Source organism: Jaculus jaculus, chromosome 11 (assembly GCF_020740685.1).
Source record: "Jaculus jaculus isolate mJacJac1 chromosome 11, mJacJac1.mat.Y.cur, whole genome shotgun sequence".
Taxonomy (NCBI): Eukaryota; Metazoa; Chordata; class Mammalia; order Rodentia; family Dipodidae; genus Jaculus; species Jaculus jaculus.
Window position 1 is genome coordinate 68698213 of NC_059112.1, and position 18140 is coordinate 68716352.

Sequence of the window (18140 nt, forward strand, 5' to 3'; positions counted from 1 at the left end):
CCAGGTGCTATGTGATTCCCTAAAGGAGTTGCACTAATAAATACCACATATGTATGAGGATTATTTTACAGGGCTGTTTTAAAGTCAGGCAAACAGCCTTCAGGGTTGGAAAGGTCACTTTCCAATGACTAAAATTAGATTCTGCCAAGGGCCAGGAAGGACAAGATTCTGCATCTGTTCCTTTTCCTTGGGGGCAGTCCCAGCTCACAAGAAAGATGTTTCATTGAGATCCCTGGTTTATTCAATAATGATAGTAACTGACCTCAGTGGGAAAACAAATAAACAAACACAGTATTGAGAAAGAAAAGTGGAGCTCTTGGCAGCATGTGTATGGTAAAGAACCACATAGCTCATCTTCATGGGGATCAGGTGGCCCTCAACATAGGGAATTAATGACCTATTTATTCTACAGTCATTTACCAATAGCCTTATTTTTCACATTGTGTGCCACAGCCAGGATCACAGAAGGGAGTCTGAGCCTTTCTCTTGGGAGCTTACAGTCCAATTGGGGAGCATAGAAAAGTACACTATACAGAATACTTTAAAGAATGTCCACAGAGCCTGAATAGACTTTTAGAATTTGTACCTAAGGCTGTCTGCTGGTTGGGGTTGTGCAAATAAGCATTAGTGGACAGAGATGGGGGATAGGGATTTAGTTCAGTGGAAGACTGCTTCCCTAGCAAGCACAAGGTTCAGTCCTCAGCACCACCGGGGTTGGGAGGGTAGAGGGAGTGAGAGAAAAGAAAAGCAAGAACATTTAATATAGCATAAGACTGGCTCAAGTTTGTCCCAGAGAAAGCTCAAGCAAGCTTGTTTTGCTATTTCCAGGCTACCCTGCACAGCATAAGGGTGCCATGTGATCCCAGGACCCAGCAAGCTCACTCACCCGGCTTTGTCCCACAGAGATGCTGTCTCTGGTGCTGTGCATCCAATTACTGTGAAAGATTAGGGAGAACCCCATGAAAAAAAATTAAAAGGCTGGAAGGAACAATATTTAACATGAAGCCACAGCTGTGCCTCATATTTGAAAGGTGAATGGAAATGACTTGTTTGAGATAAACTGCAATAAATAGGAACACTGAATGCCAGCTGCCATTCCAGTCAGGCATTCTGCCCTCCCCACACAATTACTGAGGAAAAGCAACCGTCGACCTCCATTAACCCTTGTACCTTCCTGTCTCAGATGCATGAATACACTTGAAAAACTGTGTAGTTACCCAAGCCTGGAGCCTAGTTCCACCTCACCCACCTGGGGAAAAATATGTTCCACTTTCTGGGCCAGAATCACCTTTTCTTCAAAGGGAGGAATTGGTCTGGTCTGTCAGCCCCCTGGTTTAGACTTCAGGATTCTGTCCTTCATGTCACCCGCCTGCCACACCTCAGCCAGCCAGCCAGCCAGCATGGTCAGGGAGCTATTTGTTTCTGACTTTCCAAGTCACATAAGCACATTAAGTTCATTCTTGTTCCACACATCCATGGCTTCTCCTCCCCTTGTTGTGATTGCCCTCCTCAGTTTCTCCCCCAGTTTGTCTACGTAGCCTCTCCTTAGTAGTTTATTTAGGCCTCCAGCTCTCTCCTTTCTGTGTACATGCTCCTGCTCTTTAAGACTGATCTATAATTCATGCACATAAATTTCACCATTTTAAAGGACACCCTTGGATGAATTTTTAGTATATTTACAAGCTTGAGAACATTTCATCACACCAAAAAGAAACCCCATATCCATTAGCAGTCATTCCGTATCCTTCCTCCTGATAAGCCTCTGACAGTCGCTAACTTACTTTTTGTCTTTATGTATTTGCCTGTTCCAGATGTTTATCTCTTTCCTTTTAATTTCTCTACTCCACATCATCTTTTCATATTTATGCCCACCCTTCCTTTTTATATTAACAGTTGTTATAATTTACTGAGTTACTGCTCAGTGCCACACAATATGCCAAGAACCTTCTATAGAATAGTTAACTGTTCAAACAACCTCAAAATAGAAATCATTCTCTTCTTCAAAAAAGGCATTGGGGCTCAAAGAGTTTCTGAAACTTGCTAGTTTTTGAAACTAGTATCAGTGTCCACCCTGCACTAGCCTGTCTATGATCCTGGGTCGCCTTCTCCCAGGCCTCAAGTCCTTCCTGACACAGGTTGCAGACACAGCTTCCTGGCATTTTATGAAGGTTGTTTCATAATGGTGCAGTAAGTGGTTTGGAGTGCTGCCTTCCTGACAGTGACACTGAATGGCTGTGATGGCTTATGAAATGGCACCTGTTAAAAATAGAGCTGTCAAATAGCACTATCCCATGTGCAAAAAGTGGTCTATGTAAGGGGTCATTTGAGAACTAGAAATGAGCTCAGAATGTTCCCAGCAATTTGTGTCTTGGATATGCCACTCATAAGATGGAAAACCTTCTTGTTCCAACTGCATCCCTGAAGGGTTTGATTTCAAACCCCTATACAGCTATCTTGAGTTCTTTCACCAAAGTTCCCATTCTAAGTGGCTACTGAATTTTAACCCAGGTGCTTGTTAAATACCTTTGCTCATGTCTTAGTAGTTTGAATGTTCCAGTGTTGGAAACTCTATAGCAGTACTTCGGTTCTCCTACTTTTGTTTTTTTTTTTAATTATTAATTAATTAATTTATTTATTTGACAGAGAAAGAGGGAGAAAGAGAGAAAATGGGCATGCCAGGGCCTCCAGCCACTGCAAATGAACTCCAGACGCATGTGCCCCTAGTGCATCTGGTTAACATGGGCTCTGGGGAATCGAACCTGGGTTCTTTGGCTTTGCAGACAAATACCTTAACTGCTAAGCCATCTCTCCAGCCCTGCTTCTGTTTTTATCAGCTTCTTGTAGTGTGGGAAGGAAGGCAGGCAACACTGTTTAAACCCAGCCTCAGTGTGACATGTAAAAATCTCTCTCTCCAAACCCCAGTGCTTTTGATGTCAGCCTTTCTCAGGTAAAACAGGGGAACCCCCAAGTTTGCCCCCTTTGATGCCTCTTCTGGATAGTAGGTATCCAAGTCCAGCTCTCTCACAAGCAATAGTCTTGAAATTCCAATGGCAATTCAGGAAACCTGTGTGTGGTGGCTCATGACATTTGTGTAGCACTTAGTGTAAGTGTCTAAGATGGAAAAGGTGGAAATACAAGATGAAAACATGGGTTATCCAGGCTTAATTTCCATTTGGTGATACTTTAACTGTTCCACTTATAATAATAAAAAAAACAATTGCAGACCTCCTCTACATCCACAGTTCTTACATTCTTTCTGCCTCCTCTTTGGCCAGGTTCCCTGCACCTTGGAGGTAATGGTTTAGATGTCATGTTTGAGGCTCAGCATACAACAGTCACATATTTTCAGCTGTTTTCCACCTTTGTGGTTACCATTGTCATAAAAAACTTCTGTGATGGGGCTTCAAGCAGTAGTAATCTATGGGAAGAAATAGAGATATTTAGAGGGCAGCTTGACATGCTATCTATTTAGCATAATATCAGTTGTAAGTTCCCTCCTAGGTCATATGTACCTAGGCACAGCTTTTGGCCAGGAAAGATTATAAGATGGACAAGAGTGTTTTGAAACACTGTCTTCTGAACATGAAATAGCCATTGCATTCATGAACTCACAGTGTCTCTTCCTGCACAATATTGGGTCCATCAACATTTTGTCATGTATGATGGAGGTGGAATAGAAGACGAAAGGTCATGGGAAGGGATTATGGCCAAAATAATTATTTACATATATTAAAATTTTCAATTAAAAGTTTCTTAATGATCTATGTTCATGAGGGAGATTGGTCTGTAATTTTCTTTTTTTGTTCTATCTTTGCCTGGTTTTGGTATCAGGGTGATGCTGGCCTCATAGAAGGAGTTTGGTAGGATTCCTTCTTTTTCTATTTCCTGGAAAAGCTTAAGAAGCAATGGTGTTAGCTCTTCCTTAAAAGTCTGGTAAAATTCAGCAGTGAATCCATCCGGGCCTGGGCTTTTTTTAGTTGGGAGATTATTGATAACTGCTCGGATCTCCATGTTTGTTATAGGTCTATTTAAGTGATTAATCTCATTTTGATTTAATTTAGGTAGGTCATATAGATCAAGGAAATCATCCATTTCTTTCAGATTTTCATACTTTGTGGAGTATATGCTTTTATAGTATGTCCCTATAATTTTTTGAATTTCTCTGGAATCTGTTGTGATGTTACCTTGTTCATCTCTGATTTTATTAATTTGTGTCTCTTCTCTCTTTCTTTTGGTCAGATTTGCTAAGGGTTTATCAATCTTGTTTATCCTTTCAAAGAACCAACTCTTTGTTTCATTAATTCTTTGGATTGTTCTTTTTGTTTCTATTTCATTAATTTCTGCCCTAATCTTTATTATTTCTTCCCGTCTACTACTTTTTGGTTTGCCTTGTTCTTCTTTTTCCAAGGCTTTAAGGCGAAGCATTAGGTCGTTTACTTGCGACCTTTCTAATTTCTTAATATAGGCACTTAAGGCTATAAATTTACCTCTTAGAACTGCCTTCATTGTGTCCCAGAGATTTTGGTATGTTGTGTTCTCATTATCATTTGACTCTATAAATTTTTTGATTTCCTTTTTGATTTCTTCATTGACCCACTCATCATTTAGTAGTGTATTGTTTAGCTTCCATGATTTTGTGTATGCTCTATAGCCTTTCTTGCTACTGATTTGTAGTTTAATTCCATTGTGGTCAGATAGAATGCAAGGAATTATTTCAATTTTCCTGAATTTGTTAAGATTTGCTTTGTGTCCTAATATATGGTCTATTTTAGAGAATGTTCCATGTGCTGCTGAAAAGAATGTATATTCTGCAGCCTTTGGATGAAATGTCCTGTATATATCTGTTAGGTCCATATCTTCTATGACCTCATTTAGTCCAGATGCCTCTCTGTTTATTCTTTCCCTGGATGACCATTTAAGGCACTTGCCTGTGAAGTCTAAGGACCCAGGTTTGATTTCCCAGTACTCATATATGCCAAATGCACAAGGAGGCACAAGCATCTGGAGTTCATTTGAAGTAGCTAGAGGCCCTGGCATACCCATTCTTTCTTTCTCTTAATCTGCCTGTCTTGCTCAAATAAATAAAATAATTTTTTTTTCTTTTTAAATAGCCTGCATAGTGTAAGGATATATTTGACATTCAGAAACATTTAATTTCTTTTCTCATGGAATGCCATATACATATTTTGATCTTGTGGCAAACCCATAGTTTTTCTCAGCAAGAAAACAATTAGGAATTGTCATCAGTGTGTTTGGGTTTTCCCGTTGCTTTTTTTTATTGAAAGAAAATCAATGAACTTTGCTTAGTGAACAAATACATCTTGTACTTTAGGTCCTAACATTTAAAGCTTCAGCCTCCCCACCCTGGAGTGCTGCCTGGGATTGTTACAGTGCAGCTGTCTTCAAGCACAGGAGAGGAATAATAGTGAGCACTGTCTCCTCAAGGAAAAGCACTTTTCCACAGGGAGTTCCTGGATCCCAGTTGTGAGCCCTGATGGATGCTAATGGTGATATATACCACGTGGCAGTAGACTTCACTGAGTCAAGGGAATTGTAACTTCTTCAAAACAGGTACCCTGGCAAGGCCCTCGCGGAGGCCACACCATACAGATGAGATGCTCCTGGCTCGAGAGACTGAACATGTCATGTGGAGCAGCTGTGTGCATGGTAGAGGAAGCCTGAGTCTGTGCTTGTGCTACAGGATTGAGGAACTTCATAGAAATGCAGGTCCTCAACGACAACCCAGATTTGAAACAAAGTCTGTGCTTTCATAAGCTCTCCAGTTGGTGGTCATGTACACAGTCACATTTGGGAATTACCAACATTAAGAAACGTATGACATGGGCTGGAGAGATGACTTAGCAGTTAAGGTGCTTGCCTGCAAAGCCTAAGGACCCAGGTTTGATTTCCCAGTACCCACATAAGCCAAGTGCACAAGATGGCACATACATCTGGAGTCTGGCGGCCCTGGTGCACCCTTTCTCTCCCTCTCTCTCCCTCTCTCTCTCCCTCTTTCTCTCTCAAATAAATAAAAATATATATTGAAAAAGAAACAGAAATGTGTAGTAGAGAAAGGGCCTGTGTGACAGACTGATATCCAAGCAGCCTCTGCAGTCTGGCATCCTTTCTGGTCCATAAGAAACCAATATATTCACTGGCTTCTGGGATGATGCAACCTATAGGCCTCAGAAGTCCATCCCTTGATGGCGCATTGGTTTCCTTTTGAGCCTTGGTACAAAGTACAGTCATCCCTTTGTATCCATGGGACACTGCTTCCAGGAACCCTCAAGATATTAAATCAGCATAGATTCAAGTCTCTCACATAAAATGGTGCAGAATTCACATAGAACCTGCACATATCTCTCTTATACTTTAAGCCATGTCTACATTACTTGCAGTGTAAATCTTTGTATATAGTTACACTGTATTGCTTCAGGATTAAGGACAAGGAAAAGTCTCCACATGTTCAGTACAGACAGGTGTTATCTTTCCAAGTATTTTCAACCCAGCCACCATTGGTTGAATCTCAGACACAGAACCTATAGCTGTGGTTGGCCCACTGTGTATGCCTCATTGCTTTAGAAAGCCATCAACCTTAGGTTGTAACACCAGTGTAGAAGAGGGGAAAGGGGCAGTCAAGTCCTATGATATTTGTTATCCTCAGCAAAGATTTCCTGCAAAAACTAGCCTATAGCAACCCCTATGGCTCTTTCAGGGACCTTTGCCTCTGAACCTGCCTACAACCTGACAAGATGCCCAGATCATTTCCATACTCCTGAGTCTGAGAAGTACTGAACAGGGCCACGGTTGTTTCTAAGGATTGGTAGGGGGCAGAATTAACTGAACTGAGAACTAAAATAGTTTTACAAAACAAATATTCCAACAATAAAAAGAAAAAAGTCCAGTTCCCATGGTAAATAGGAAGCTACTAGGAGGAGGGAAGGTCAATCTAGGAACACAATGGGAAATTTGAGGAAAACCTTCCCTATCTCCCACTCCCCTTTTCCACACCAAATCCTGCTGCAAATATAGCATCTTTTTATTACTACAGCACCTCAGTTCGTTCCTATGAACTAGCCTCCCTGGTTCTCTAGAGCACAGGAGGAGTTTAAGGAGCCCCCTTTCTGGTGCTCTGGCAGGCCTTTCTGGCTGGCTTTGTGGTTCATCATCGCTGCAGGAGTTAGGCAGAGGCAGCTCTTGGTAGTGTTCAGAGCACAAGTGATTTGAGGTCTAGGTTTTAGGGGATCATTTTCCAGAGCATGTTTCTACAAGCTCACACACATTTCCACCCTATGTTAATTAAATGCATTTTAGATATTCAGGAAATACCCAGTCTTCCACTTCTGTAAACTTTTATGGAAATTAGCATGTTAAATATCAGAGGGCCCCTGCCTCTGAAGACACCATGATGCTGCCAGCAAGGTGACCTGTGCCAAAGGCAAGAACCAAGGAGGGGATGTTGTAGTGAGGTTAGTGTCATGTCCTGAATCAGTGTGGAAAGAACTTGGTGACATACTGGCCTTGGCAGTAGACAGTATAGCTGAGCAGAATATTTCACTTTTTGCTTCCTTTACAAAATTACCCTTTCTTCCTCCCAAATTTGGGGTATCACCGAGGGAAAGGCAGGTCATTGTGTTTGAATTCTAAAAGTGTCCAGTGAGAATGTGACTTGCATGATACCCTTGAGCCTTATCTGCTCAAGCTCAGAGGGTGGCAAGGAAGAATTCAGTGATAGCTGAGGACAAATTCAGCTGAGGGTTAATTTCTAAGCGCCCAGCCTCTCGGCGTCATGGTGATGAACCATGTTCCTGGGTTGCCCTTTGGCTTTTTGCAATATTAGCTTTTGAAGCATTACATTTGTTTTAGGAGGGTATCAGCCAAGGTTGTTGTAGGAGTGGACATGGTCCTACTGGCCATGAGTGTATCTAGACAGTACTGTTTTGATTGACCTTCTCCCTTTCCCCATACGATTCACTGTTCCTCACTCTGGAGCTTCTCTGGGCTTTGGGGTTGAAAGACATATTTACCCTGCAGATATAATTCCTCAGAGAATAATTTTTGAAACCATGCACCCACATGCACACATAGGCACATATTCACACTTTCATACATATATGCAACTAAGATGAAATCAGGATCCAGTTGTGGAGTTTAAAGAGAAGAACCTCTGTTTTTCTAATCAGCTTTATCATAGTTTAAATCACATTTTTTCTAAAAGGAAGGCTGAACAGTGATGATGAGAAAGGGGCTCTGTGGAGAAGGTCCTTATAAATACTTGTGGTTACAATTAGTCTGTGGTATAGATGCTTTGCAGTGAAGCATTTTGGCCTTTTCTGAGAAAGCATCATTTCTGTCTCAGGGAAGAAGGTAGATTCATAACTCAGTCTCAAACTGAATCTCCAGCATCGGGTCCAGAACACCTTACTCTTCAGTATAGAGCAGAAGCTTGAGGACAGACAGCATGGACTTGAACCCTGCCTCTTCTCCCTAACAGCAGGGGAACCTTGTATTACCCTCATATTCCTCATAATAAAAACACTGGAGGATTAACTATGATGCTACCAATTATACCAGCCAACTGCTGGTACCAGCCAGCTGCTAAGAAGCTCCCATGAATTATTTTAGTTAATCCTCTGACATCAAGTGAGCTCTTTTTTCCAGTCTGGACTAAGAAGAGCCTCCCATGCTCAGAAGCTGTCATCAGTATGGAAGAAATAGCAAGTTATTGACTTCCCCACAAAACACTTTCAGTTAAAAGTTAAAAGGACAAATACCACTAATGTATAAACATTTTAAACTCTCAGATCTTTGTAGAAAGATAAGAAAAGCAAGAAATATGCAATTCAGGGCAAAGAAACTGTAGTAATGAAAAAGACTCAACTATTTATTCTCACTGATAAAGAGACTGTATGAAAAGAACATGACTGTGTCTATCAAAAAACAACAGCATTTTTCAACACACATAATTTATGTTAACCAGGATATGGTGAAAACAGCCCACTTTCCGATGCTTGTGGGCATGTGAATTAGAACAGCTTTTCTGTAGAGCAATATGACAAGATGTGTCAAGAGCTTCGGCAAATGTTCACACACAGCTGATCTGGCAATTCCCCTTCCAGGAACTTATCTCTTGGAAATCATCAAACATATGGGCAGGGATTTATGTAAAGATGTTTTTTGTGGGTTTTGTTTGTTTTGCTTTCAAGGTCAAGTCTCACTGTAGCTCAGGCTGACCTGGAATTCACTGGGTAGTCTCAGGGTAGACTCGAACTCACGGCAATCCTCCTACCTCTGCCTTCCAAGTGCTGAGATTAAAGGTGTGCACTACCATGCCCAATTTAAAGATGTTATTTTTTAAATTTGACACAACCCAAATGGCTAACTGTTGAGGAAAACTCAATAGGATGGACTGCTAGGTGATCATTTAAAAGTGTGCTTTTAATGAATATGAAGGAATGAAAGGGAAATCCTCAAAATATGCACACATAAAGATACAAAAAACGAGGAGGAAATGTACTGTTCGCAGTGATCTCTAAGTGATGGGATTAGAGTTGACATTTATATTCTTTATACTTTTCTTACTTATTCAGTAGGATTGATGGGGGGTGAGGTGAGATATTTTACCCCACCCCCAATATCTTTAGTTTTGATGTAGCAAGAGCATGAAGAAAGATAGTTGGGGAATCATGGGTATATTCACACAGCCATAGCCAGGATAGATGTCTTTAAACAAAGCCGCTTTCAGACTCGGGCTGATTGCTGCCCATGAATCCTAACTGATCACTCACTCATGTTGTCCTCTGATATTCTGTTGGGACATTAGTTCTGCTTTGCACTTTTCTGACTATTGTGGACATGGACATTGAGCTACAAGTTCACTTTTGAGATGAATTTGTGAAAAGTACAGGCATTGAATGGTGTTTTTTTGTTTGTTCAGGACTATCACAAGTTACCCGTCAGTATAGTTCTAAATGGGCAACTGTAGCAGTTACCTTCTTGTTACTGACACAACACCTAACCAGAAACTATTTATGGAAGGAAAGGCTTTATTTCTGGCTTACAGTTTTAAGAGGAAGCTTCATCATGGCAGAGAAATCATGGCAAGAACAGATGTATAGGCACCATGTCTTCTTATCAGACAGGGAGGGAGCAACAAGAGTGGGCTCTTTCTGAGCACTCAGTAGGCTGGACTAATAAACCTCAAGGCTTCCCCCCACTCACCCAGTGACACACCTCCTCCAGGAAGGCTCCATCTCCCAAAGGTTCTGCCTACTGGGGATTAAGGATGAGACTGAGTCACAAACCCATGAGGCATCTTACACACTAACCAGCCCATCAGCCAAACGAAAGGTTTTCTTGCTTCCTTAACTACAATCCCACAGTTACTTTCTCAGAGCTTAGTGCTGTGGAAACCCAGTGTGGTAGCATAAAAAATATGCCCCCATAGACTCAGCTGCTTTATTAAGGTTAAGCTTCCTGTTTAAGTCTCCAGCAGATTGCTGGAGGGGGCATATCACTAGGGGTGGATCTGAATTCTAGCCCAAAGGTATGGAGAGCAAAAGCCTGAGCTGCCGGGAAGAGGTGCCATGTGCTGGTACTGGCTTTGCTTGCTGCTGTTGCTTCTGTTTGTTTGGATGTATGGTTATAAGTAGCTTCTTTCAACATTGATGACGTTTCCCCTGGATCTGTAAGCTAATCCCTTCCTCTCATAAATGGTGTCTAATTGGATGTTCATCCCAGCAATGTAGAGGCGACTGCAACACTCAGTAAAGAAGATAAAATCAGAATCATCCTTGTTAAAAGAAAAAGGTGGGGGGAGAGGGCACTGGGAAGATTATGCAGTGGTTAAAGGTGCTTGCTTGCCAAGCCTGCTGACCTAGGTTCAGTTCCCCAATACTCACGTAAAACTAGATGCATCTGGAATACATTTACAATGGCAGGAGACCCTGACATGCCCATATTCCCCCCACCCCCACCAAAATAAATAAACTTATATTTTAACTAAAGGGGGTAGAGTATTCATATAAATACATATCCTTGCTAAAGTTAAAAGAATGCCTATGATATCCAAAGATTAAAAACCGTTAGAGGAAAGAAGAGTAGAGGGATGCTTTCCTTGAGCTACAAGTTCTTTAAACCTTCTGAAACAAAATACTTAGAAATAGATCCTGGGACATGCATTTTTGAAACAACACAGGGTATTGTGGAAAATAGCCTATTGAAACTGGAACTTGGGAGCCTCTCTCTTAGCTATACTACGCTGTATTTTGTTCCTGCTATCCCAGATAACACATACTAGCCCCCAGTGACTCCTGAGCTTTTGACAAGATTAGACTGACTGAGAAACTGAATTTTGATTTCAACGAATTATTAGATTGAAATACAGATAGCCACATGTGACTCTCAACTCCTACATGAGGCTCACTGCACACTATCCTTCACGGGGGAATGAAATATAGCCTGTCTTTCTAACAGGTTGAACATTATATCTTTCTGACACAGGGATGCACTGATGTGGCTAAGAATCTCCTGCTAGGAGAATACAGGCCTACCAGTCCCACAACCCAGCTTTTATAGTTGATTCAGTGTAGTCTTTTAACTCCCTGCGTAGAACACAAGGTGGCCCTCCTCATAACCTCTCATCCCACAAAACAGAAGCCCAAGCTCTTACTCACAGCCCAGGATTTCACTTTGTTTTTGTGGCATTTTTTTTAAATTTATTTATTTGAGAGTGACACAGAGAGAGAGAAAGAAGCATAGAGAGAGAGAGATTGAGAATGGGCGTGCCAGGGCTTCCAGCCACTGCAAACAAACTCCAGATGCATGCACCCCCTTGTGCATCTGGCTAACGTGGGTCCTGGGGAACCGAGCCTCAAACCGGGGTCCTTAGGCTTCACAGGCAAGCGCTTAACTGTTAAGCCATCTCTCCAGCCTGGCAGTTTTATTTTTAACTAAGAAATCATTTCTAATCTCCCCTGTTATTTATAAAGGGTTTAAAAGTTCACCATGGTGAATTTTATGGGTTGTCTTATGGGAAGCTGAGTATTGTAAAACATACCCAAATGATTTCAGTGATATAGTTTACCAAGTCTTTTCTCTATGCATGCTGACCTGATTTTTTTTAAAATATGAAAGACAGGATCAATTACAATTCTCCACCAATTGCAAGCATTATTTTTAGGACCTCTCATATTTTAATCCTGGTGTGGAGGCTAATTCCTAGACAAAAACATAGTGCCTAGCCTGACTTTAAGCCCCATGCAGGCAGGGGTGGTGCCTGTCTGTCCTAGGCTCTGCTTCAAACCCTGATGTGGCATCTGCTGGCTCACGGAGGCCAGTATGTGTAGTTGAATGAGTTAAGGTCCATGCCATAAACAGTGTGGGGTACAGGGACATGTCAGGGAAAGATAAAGCAAGATCTGAGGGGTGGTAGGGAAATGCCATGTTTTGGACCAGAGTGTGTGCAATGTAGGAAAAAGTATTGGCCCTCCACAACTTTACATTGCCGTATCTAGCAGGAGAGAAAGAAGATGGGTATACAGCCAAGTATTACCATTCTACCCTAGCAAAGAAATCATGATGGAATCCAAAAATTAAAGTTGGAGACAGAAGTGACTGGTTTAAGTTCAGTTGTTAATAATTCAACTTTCCCCTGGTGGCAGCCCATTGATTTCTTTTTCATCTAATGTTACATTCTCAGGAACCTAGCAAGTCGGATTGCCTGTGCTTGGGACTTTATCTGCCCACTGATCAACATTTTTTATTTTTCTTGAAATTTTAGGCACAGAAAAATGAGAGAGAGTCTATCAGACAGAAGTTGGCACTCGGAAGCTTCTTTGATGATGGCCCAGGAATTTATACCAGCTGTAGCAAAAGCGGGAAGCCAAGCCTTTCCTCTCGGTGAGTATGCTTTTGAGTTGACTTTTTTTATATGTACCTAGTGGATTTGTCACCTGACTATATGTCTAATAAAAGGACAGCTTTTAAGTCCTTGACTAGATATTCTTCCACAATGCGGCTGTTTTTCTCTGGCGTTTAGACAGACCCTTCCCACTTGGTTGTTGATTTATGTTTTTGTACTGGTGGTTGTGTGTGGCCTGTTACCCAGGTTGTTTGGGTTAGACTTTAATTTCATTTTTCTTTAGACAGAATACTGATTTTTCATGCTTATGAGGGATCAAGCCACACACCTAAGCAAGCTGCTTGTGCTTTGTGCATGTGGCCAACCACCAGATTTTCCATCAAGCAGTCCCAAAGCCCCAAACACCCCCCCATACACTTAATTGCAGTGAATATCCATAACTGAGAAATGAATTCGTGCTTTGATCATCCAGCGTTTGTTACTGTTCTTAGTCTACCCCCAGGTGGTTTTTCTTTGTCTTTATTTCAGGATATCATCATTCATCTATCATAATTTCAGGATATTATTGATAATTGGCACAGATTTTCATTCCAAATCAAATTTGTTAAGGTGATAATTGCCAGGCAAGCAGAACTCAGCCTTTAATGTGCTCAGGAGTCATTTGGTGATTTTGCTAAAATCTTCGTTGTGCTCAAGATTCCATATTTCTGAGAAATGTTCAGCTGACATCCATGCTGCCATTCTGCAAGCTGCAAAATATGAATACAGGTGTTCCAAGTAATGAAAGCGCATGGAACATTGTTGTCATGAAGAAGGCCATAACTGAAAACCCATCAACATTCTCTAAACCCCTCTGTCCATCCAGTGTCTGTTTCTTCTGTCTGTTGAGCTGAAAGCAATATTCCCTGTGTAAGTACTGTGCATGTGTACTTTTATGTAGATGGTGTTGGGTTGAATAAAAAGCACTAGCATCATGCATTCATTCAGCCATGATATTTCTACCATGTATTGGTTTGGTGATGCCCAGAACTAGGCACAGTAATTACTTAATTATATTTTCTCCAGTTGTAATAAGTTGTGTCTGATCCTTAGCACTACATGCAAATCAGGAAAACTTAGAGAGCAGTCACATGGACACACTGCTGGTGAGTTGGGGCGTCATGGCAAGCACTATCCTTTGGACAGATAGTGTTAAGTCATTTCTTTATTAGCTGCCAGCCCCATCTCACAGCATTCCCTTCAGGAGGTAGAAGGCCAATTTACCCACTGGCCTTGGAAACAACTCCGATCCCTCCCAGTGGCAGAACACACTCTGGTTTAAGGATCTGCAGATTTCTCCTGATCTGCTTCACACTATGAGACTGTGATGATTTACTTGGTTTTACTACTCCTCATTTTTCTGGGTGTGAAATGAGGGGATGAGCTGTAGTGTATGGTTGTATAGATCTGCTACTGCTCTCCAGTATGCCCCCATGTGCCAAAAGGTCTTCATTTAGAAACCCTATCTATCTGTTCAGCAATGTCATATCCATCTCATACAAAAGAATTTTTGTTAAAACTACATATACATATAATCAGATGCATATGTTTATAATCTAAATCAGTGTCATAATATATATTTTTATTATATTATTTATTCTGATATTTTAATATTAATCAAATATATATGTATATGTTTATTTTTAATATATTTTTTATTGATAACTTCTATACTTACAGACAATAAACCATGATATTTCCCACTTTCCTTTCATAACTCCACTCTCCCTCATATCCCCTTCCTCTCTCCTATTAAGAGGGTCTTGTGTAGGTATTGTTAGGCACTGTGAGGTCATGGATATCAAGGCCAATTTCTTTCTGGACAGTTGCATGGTAAAGAGTGGTAGCCTTCCTTTGGCTCTTAAATTCTTTCCACACATCTTCCGCAATGGACCCTGGACCTTGAACACTGTGAGATATTTCAGTGCTGGATACTCCTCAGTCCCGTCTTCTAAGCACTTTGTTGCCTTTTAGGTCATCCCAGTGGTCATTGGCATTGGAAAAGAGAAGCTTCTCTAACTAGAAGTGAGAGTAGTATTAATATGTGAATATGAACATTAAGTGTAGTATTTTCAAGTCAATTTGGTGAGAATAATATATGCATTTATCCAGACAAGAGCAGGCTTTATACCTCTAAGGCTCATGACCTCCCCTGCCATAGGCTTTTGGTTAGATTTTCAGGACCAGGCAATTATTCCCTCCTATAGAGCAGCCTTCAGTCCAATAAGAAAGCAGTTGGTTTCTCCCAGAGCAGACATGCCACTATTGCACTTGTTCAGTCATTTGGCCTGTCTGGCCAAACTTGAGGCTTCCAGTGTCTACTGTTTTCACCGCTGATGAATTCTGTCTCCCACAAGGCTGCATACAGTGCAGCTTTTCCCGGCTTTCAATTGGCTGGTCTACATGGAGAACATTTTCTGCTCAGCACCAGCTTGATTTCTCAGTGACTTTGCCACTCAGGCATGTGAAGTCTTCAGCAAGTCTTACCATCTTTTTCTCACGGAAAACCAATGGCCTTGGCAATAGCCTGTAATATTCTGGAGGCAATAGGGACCTCCCTGGCCAACTCCTTGAAGGTATCCCATCCTTGGCATGAAAATTTTCTAGTAACAATCTATGGCTTCTGGATGTTCCATTATTCATAAAAGTAGGTTTTCATATGTCTTATTCAGAATATCTTGAATTTTGATTGACCCTCCCCCACCCTTTTATATAATCTCTTCCCTTGGCCTCACTTCGGCCTTTCCCCTCCCTGTAATCTGTTCTTCTGCTTGCATATATGCAATATCCTCCCCTTAAGACCTTCCCTCTCCTCCCTCCCTTATAGCCTTTTTCTGTCTTATTGGCTTCCAGCTCACACACAAGTCTATGCATTTGTAGCTAGGATCCACATATGAGAGAGAACATGTGATGTTTGGCTTTCTGGGCCTGGGTTACCTCACTTAATATAATTCTTTCCAGATTATTTCATTTCCTACAAATTTCATTTTCCTTTACCACTGAATAGAACTCCATTGTATAAATGTACTACATCTTTATTATCCATTCATCTGTGGAGAGACATCTAGGCTGGTTCCTTTCCTAGCTATTGTGAATAGAGCAACAATAAGCATGGTTGTGCAAGTATCTCTAAGGGAGTGAGAAGAGTCATGAGGATATATGTGTAGGAGTGCTATAGCTGGATCATATGGCAGATCTATTTTTAGCTGTCTTAAGAACCTCTACGCTGATTTTCACAATGGCTGTACCAGATTACATTCCCACCAACAGTGTAGAACGATTCCCCTTTCTCTGCATCCTCACCAACAATTATTGTCATTTGGTTTTTTTGTTGTTGTTGTTTTTTGTTTTTGGTTTTTTTTTTTTTTTTTTTTTTGGTTTTTTGAGGTAGGGTCTCACTCTGGTCCAGGCTGACCTGGAATTAACTCTGTAGTCTCAGGGTGGCTTTGAACTCACAGCAATCCTCCTACCTCTGCCTCCCGGGTGCTGGGATTAAAGGTGTGCACCACCACTCCTGGCTCTCATTTGTTTTCTTGATGGTTGCCATTTGGACAGGAGAGAGATGGAATCTCAAAATAGCTTTAATTTGCATTTCCCTGATGGCTAAGGACGTAAAACACTTTTTTAGATGTTTATATGCCATCTGCATTTCTTCTGGTAAGAACTCTCTATTTAGTTCCATAGCCCATTTTTTAATTGGGTTGTTTGATTTCTTATTGTTCTGTTGTTTGAGTTCTTTGTATATTCTGCCTATTAATCCTCTGTTAGGTGTGTAGCTGGCAAAGAATTTCTCCCATTCTGTAGGTTGTCTCTTTGCTCTATTCACAGTGTCATTTGCTGTACAAAAGCTTTGTAAGTTCATGAGATCCTAGTGGTTGATTACTGGTTTTATTTCCTGAGCAATTGGAGTTATATTCAGAAAGTCATTACCTATGCCAATATGTTGAAGGGGTTCCCCTACTTTTTCCTTTAGCAATTTCACAGTTTCAGGTCTGATATTAAGGTCCCTGATCCACTTGAATTTGATTCTTGTACAGGGAGAAAGACAAGGGCCTATTTTCTTCCTTCTACATATAGATATCTAGTTTTCCCAACACCACTTGTTGAAGAGGCTGTCTTTTCTGCAATGAATATTTTTGGCATTTTTGTCAAAAATCAGATGGTAGGCTAGAGAGATGGCTTAGCAGGTGAAGGACTTGCCTGCAAAGCCAAAGGACCACAATTCAATTTTCCAGGACCCACATAAGCCAGATGCACAAGGTGGCACATACATCTGAAGTTCATTTGCAGTGGCTGGAAGCCCTGGCACGCCTATTCATTCTCTCTCTCTCTCTGTCTCTCTCTCTCTGTCTCTCTCTTTCTCTCTCTCTCTTTCTCTTTCTTTCACTCTCTCAAATAAATAAATAAAAATAATCTGATGGTTGTAGCTGCCTGGATTAACATCTGGGTCCTCTGTTCTGTTTCATGGATCTACATGTCTATCTTTGTGCTAATATCATACTGGATTTGTTACTATGGCTTTGTAATATAGCTTAAAATCGGGTATGGTGATACCAGTAGCCTTATTTTTGTTGCTCAAAATTGTTTTGGCTATTTGAGTTTTTTGTGTTTCCACATGAATTTTAGGATTTTTTTTTTATTTTTGTGAAGAATGCCATTGGAATTTTAATGGAGATTGCATTAAATGTATATATAGATTGCTTTTGGTAAGATTGACATTTTCACAATTTGATTATTCCAATCCAAGAACATGGAATGTCTTTCCATTTCCCTGTGTCTTCTGTAATTTCTCACTTTAGTGTAAAAACAGGAGTATAGACCAATGGAATAGACTTGAGGACCTGGACTTTGGGTCAATCAACTATAGCTACTTGATATTTGACAAAGGCCCTAACAACATAGGCTGGAAAAAAGACAGCATCTTCAACAAATGGTGCTGGACAAACTGGATAACCATATGCAGGAAATTGAAACTTGATCCACACATTTTGCCATGCACTACACTCAAGTCCAAATGGATCAAAGACCTCAGTATAAGACAAGAAACTTGACTACTACTGGAAAAAAAATTAGGAAGTACTTTCCATTATATAGGAATGGAAAAAGACTTCCTGAACAAAACCCCCCAGTAGCTCATGATCTTAAACAATCACTCAACCAGTGGGATCACATGAAGCTGAAGAGTTCCTTTACAGACAAGCATGCAATAAGCAAAGCCAATAGATTACCCACAGAATGG

At 40.9% G+C, this 18140-nt stretch overlaps 1 protein-coding gene across 5 annotated transcripts in view; it reads left to right on the plus strand.

Annotated features, from left to right (window-relative positions):
* Positions 1-18140, plus strand: part of Schip1 (schwannomin interacting protein 1) — a 163431-nt gene that overhangs the window by 112414 nt on the left and 32877 nt on the right. For all 5 annotated transcript variants that reach the window (XM_045161633.1, XM_045161632.1, XM_045161634.1 and 2 more), the window contains one exon: positions 12782-12900. In XM_045161633.1, coding sequence (XP_045017568.1) covers positions 12782-12900 — 119 coding nt within the window. The remainder of the gene's footprint in view (positions 1-12781; positions 12901-18140) is intronic.